The sequence below is a fragment of the Lachnellula hyalina genome, assembly GCF_007821495.1.
Source record: "Lachnellula hyalina strain CBS 185.66 chromosome Unknown contig00379, whole genome shotgun sequence".
NCBI classification, from domain to species: domain Eukaryota; kingdom Fungi; phylum Ascomycota; class Leotiomycetes; order Helotiales; family Lachnaceae; genus Lachnellula; species Lachnellula hyalina.
In genome coordinates, this window is record NW_022157493.1 from 1 (window position 1) to 5,151 (window position 5,151).

General features: G+C 42.3%; 3 protein-coding genes across 3 annotated transcripts; all 3 read left to right on the top strand.

Annotated features, from left to right (window-relative positions):
* Positions 1–1,363: 1,363 nt before the first annotated feature.
* Positions 1,364–2,126, top strand: LHYA1_G009146 (uncharacterized protein; the record flags this gene model as incomplete). Its single annotated transcript, XM_031154050.1, has 2 exons — positions 1,364–1,390; positions 1,908–2,126. 2 exons carry the CDS (start codon positions 1,364–1,366, stop codon positions 2,124–2,126), a joined length of 246 nt encoding a protein of 81 aa, XP_031000885.1.
* A 469-nt stretch (positions 2,127–2,595) lies between these two features.
* Positions 2,596–2,813, top strand: LHYA1_G009147 (uncharacterized protein; the record flags this gene model as incomplete). Its single annotated transcript, XM_031154051.1, is given in 2 exon segments — positions 2,596–2,668; positions 2,683–2,813. 2 exon segments carry the CDS (start codon positions 2,596–2,598, stop codon positions 2,811–2,813), a joined length of 204 nt encoding a protein of 67 aa, XP_031000886.1.
* A 519-nt stretch (positions 2,814–3,332) lies between these two features.
* On the top strand, positions 3,333–3,941 carry LHYA1_G009148 (uncharacterized protein; the record flags this gene model as incomplete). Its single annotated transcript, XM_031154052.1, has 4 exons — positions 3,333–3,430; positions 3,501–3,528; positions 3,567–3,671; positions 3,732–3,941. The coding sequence occupies 4 exons, from the start codon at positions 3,333–3,335 to the stop codon at positions 3,939–3,941; spliced, it is 441 nt and encodes a 146-aa protein (XP_031000887.1).
* Positions 3,942–5,151: the final 1,210 nt, after the last annotated feature.

Here is a 5,151-nt window from a genome sequence, read left to right on the forward strand (position 1 = left end):
CCTGCGGTCTGCAGCGGCAGAAGACGATGATATAGTAATAGATACTACATATAATATATTATTTAGTACAGACGAGCTAGAAGGCCCGGCGTGGGACGGCAACTAGCTAAAAGTCGCGTTAGACGCGTCTGTTTTTACATATATAGCCCCTTCCGCTAGCCGTAGCTACTAAAATGTCAATAAATAATAAAACGGTCACTATAGCAACGCTTTTACCTTTACCACAAAGAAGAGGCCAGCTATACCGCTTCCTAATCCGGCCAAAAATCCAAGGTTTACTATGGATTCACCTTTAAATAAGGCTATTACAGAGGCATATAACCTCCTAGTTAAAGCCGCGGCTGCCGAACCAGACCGCCCAAAATAGAACCAAATACTTGATTTAATTGAAATCTTCCGCAAATACCTTAAAAAAGGCTCTATTAAGAAGGTTTCAGCCATTCTAGCTAATAAGATCACGCATATAGAATCCGCTAGTTAAAAGCTAGAAGCCACCGCCCGGCAAATTGCCCCGAAACCGACTACCCGCCTGCAAGTTAACCTGAAAGGGCCTAGCGCAGCCGTCTTAGACCGCCTAAACGGGCCGAAAATCGCTCCCTAGCCGAAAACCACTTAAAATCAGACATATGCAGCCGCAGCTAAGTCCGCTAACCCTGATTTAGACTGGATTTTGGTTAATTCTACTAAAAAGTCCTCACCGCTAAAGCTAGCTATAAAGAAGCCTCTTACCAGCCGCCGCGTAATCCTAATTAAGGATACTATAGCCTAAAATAATAATTTTTAGCCTCTCACCGCCCGCAATGCTCTAAATAGAGCTTTTGCTAGCAAAGGAGTGAAAGACCCTATAGTACTTTCAGTGTCTAAGTCCCTTTAGGCCAATCTAGTAGTCATAACCATAGAGGCTTACTCAGCTGACTTCCTACTCGCTAAATCCGACATCTAGATGCATTTAATGCCAGGCTACACCGCTTAGAAAGATGTCACATGGCATAAAATCATCGCCTACAGGATCCCCACTTCTGTTTCAACTATCCGGAAGGCATAGAGCTAGTTAAGGACGAAATACGGACTTTTAATAAGGGTCTAACCCCTTTAGGACAGCTATACTAGATCACATCAGCTGAAAATCGCCTAAAATAGACAGCTAGATCCGTGGCAATTGCATTTGCTACGCCTAAAGAGGCTAGCGCAGCCGTCTGAAATAGGCTATATATAGCTAGCATTTCTATATGATATGAAAAACACTATATGACACGTCCCACCGCCCAATATATTAGGTGTTAAGCCTATAGACACTTATTACACTACTACCGCAAAGAGGCTAAGTGCTAGCTATACAGGGAAAAACATCAGATAAAACAGCATGCATACTCTATATGCAATGCTAAGGGTAGGTGTAATCACCTGATATATAAATGCGCTAATTGTAGAGGTCCATATGCAGCTAGCTCCGCTCTATATAAAGTCTATTAGAGCATCCACTTAAAGGCTCCTATATCCTCTCTATAATAGACGCTAGCACTAAAATCCTCTAAGTGAATCTAAATTCAGCCGCCTATAATACGGAATCCGCGCTATAAGTGGCAATTAAGCTAGATATAGATATTATACTAGTTCAAGAGCCCTTTATTATACGCGATTCAGACGGAATACAGTTGATTTCCCACCTCTTATTCACCTAACTCTTCCTAAATAGGCCTAGCCTAGATATCACACCACGCATAATAGCTTATATTGCCAGGTCATACCGCCCTAGGGTTGTCCTAGCCTCGGATTTGCCAAATGACTTAGACTTCTAAGTTCTAGATGTTATAGATTAAGATCATGTGATTAAGATTTATAATATTTATAACAAAAAGCACTAATTACCCGATTCGGACACCCGTACGCTAGCCCGATGCCTATAGCAGCTCTTACCGCCTCTCGATTCGGTCTTTTGCGGGGACTTTAATGCCTATAACCCGTGGTGGGACCCCCTATACGAGGCATGTGATGAAGAAGGCAATACGCTAGCAGACTGGATCGACTACTACGATTTAGCCCTCTTAAATACCCCTGGTATTGGCACCTTCTATCGTCTGCATATGGCTAGGCCGATAAATATCGACCTTACGCTAGCGCATTGATCCATAGCTAATCACATTTAGGACTGGGCTATAGTGGATGATATAGGCTTGGACCATTTTGGGATCATATTTACTATTAACGGTTCCTAAATAGGACTAGCGGATCCATAAACTACCCGTTTCGACACAAAACGGGCAAATTGGACCAAATTTGGGGAAAAACTTTTCTGCTAGCTGTCACCGCTCTAAAATGAGCTATAGGCCTATAGCTACATTTTAAGCTCTAATTTAAGCTTAAAGAGCTTAGAATAAATCGACGCAAAACGTAGCTATGAAGCAACCCTAGACCGTCTGGATGATATAGCGGAATGTTATACTAGCGCCATTTTATACGCTGCACATGATGCTATACCCTAAATCCGGTTAGCGCCACACGCTAAGCCTTAGTGGAACGATTCACTAAAATTACTTTAACGCGATATGAATCGGGCTAGAGAGGCCTCTAAGCGAGCGTTTTCCAGCCAATTAAATGAGCGCTATACTAGCGCCCGCAATATATACTTTTAGGCTATTAAGACGGCTAAAAAGGATTACTGGAACTAGTTTTTGGAAAAAGAGGATTCTAAATCGATTTTTAAAGCCTTAGCCTATACGAAGTTAAGGTGGTTAGAGCTAGTCCCAAATCTGAAGCTTTCTGCCACCCATTTTGCAACCATATTCACTACTAAATGCGACCTCTTCCGCTAGACGCTCTTCCCTCCACCTCCCGAAACAGCTAGCCCGAAGTGGACGTTATACACCGCCTTAGACTAGTGGCAATGGCTAAAGCTAGCACTAGACGAAGTGAAGCAAGCCTGTTCTAGTAAAATCAAATCCACTAGCCCCGGCCCGGACTATATTACCTAGACCATTATTACCCACGCATATTTAGCATGCCCTTCCCAGATTTCACTCCTTTTTAAGACGCTAGTAAACACTGGCTATTATCTGAAGTGCTGGCGCTAAGTGAATTGCGCTATACTACGAAAGAATAATAAGCTAGACTATAAATAGCCTAGCGCGTATCGGCCGATTTCACTTCTAAATTGCCTAGGTAAAGTGAGTGAAAGGATCCTAGCTAAGCGACTAGCTTACTTAGCTGAAACCACACTAAATCTGCTGCATCCTAGCTAAATCGGTGGCCGACTTAAAAAGTCGGCTATAGACGCAGGCGCTATGCTAGCGGATTATATCCATACGAATCGGCTATGAAATAAAATCACTAGTATGCTTCTACTAGACGTGAAAGGGGCATACGACCACGTGTCTAAGAACCAGCTACTTATAATTCTTAAGGATTTAGCCTTTTCCGATTTAGTTATTACGTAGGTCTTATCCTTTATAAGCGGGCGGTCACTTAAGCTTCTATTTAACAGATAATCAGATGAAAACCAGCCTATTTAGACCGGAATCCTATAAGGAAGTCCGATTTCGCCTATCCTTTTTCTAATCTATATATAGGGCCTATTTAGGTCACGTGCAGTCAAATTTATCTCTTATATGGATGATATTACTCTCTCTTACGTATCGACTAGCCCCTGCAAAAACGTTAAGATACTGCAGCTAGTAGCTAAAGAGCTATTTTAGCTAGCTAGTAAAAACGCAATCTAATTTAACCTGAAAAAGTCTGAACTGATTCACTTTAGCACAGGCGAACGCGCTAAGCTAGCATCCCTTATACTCCTAGATGGGACTATAGTCCCCCTAAAGCAGATAGTTAAGTGGCTTGGTATTCACTTTGATGCTCTATTACAATTTAAGGAGCATATCACTATCCGCACTGCTAAGGCTAAGTCCGCATTCGGATGTATATCTAGGCTAGCTAATAGCGAATAAGGGCTTAGTCCTACCGCTTTTAGATAGCTATACCTAGCTTGTATTACTAGCATGTCCGACTATATATTACCAATTTAGTGGCGAGGCTAAGTATATATAAAAGACCACCTATAGCACCTCTAAAATTTGGCACTATGCAAAATCCTAGGCACTTTTCGGACTAGTCCAATTCAGGCCATGGAGGTGGAAGCTAGCCTCCCACTGCCTGTAATACGGCTAGACATAGCTACATATAAATACGCTTTTCGGCTAGCTAAGCTAAGTCTAGAACATCCAGTGAATCGCTAAATTGCTAAATCTAGCTACTTAGGATACGGACTTTAGATGATTGCTAGGACTATCGCACCCCTGCTTAGCGGCAAAATCGAACCTATATACCACTTCCACTTTACCCCTTAGAACCGCTCTATCCCCTGGGACACATGAATCGCTAAATTGCTAAAAGAGGAAACTGCTATGATATACTACTGGCAAATATGGTTATAATTACCAAATTAGGTGTCATACTACTCAGACGGGTCGCAAATGCCTAAAAGCACTAGAATTGGAGTGGGACTAGCGGGCTATAAATGCGCTAGTCCCCCTTTTATACAACTAGCCCGAAATATAGGTCCCCACCAAATCGTCTATAATAGAGAGCTAGAAGGCATTACCCTAGCATTTAAAGATACGATAAGACTAGGCCTAAATAGGGATATTCGGATATATGCAGATAACCAAGCAGCTATTTATAGGCTAGCACGGCCTTCCAATAATCCGGGCCAAATTCACTAGTTGCGTGCTATTGCAGCTGCTACTAAAATAGCCCAAAATGGATCCACGCTAGCAATAGAGTAGGTCCCCAGACACCAAGACATCGATAGAAATAAAGAGGCGGATAAACTAGCCAAACTAGGGTCCAAATCACTTCCGACCACCCAGACCGCCCTGGCTGCTCATACAAGCTATGCCTATATAGGCATAAAAATTAACTAAATATAACGGCATGCATAGGCGAATGCTCTAGCTAGCGGCAAAGGCTACTACTTCAACTTTTTCAACCCACGAATTCACTCTCGAATACAGCTTCCCAAAACGGCTAGATCCACTGCTAGCGCCTTTTTCCAGCTTAAGCTATAATACGGCTACTTTAGGATATACCTAAAACGATTTAATAAAACACCCACTAATTATTACATATGTAGTCACAAGCCTGAATCACCACAGCATC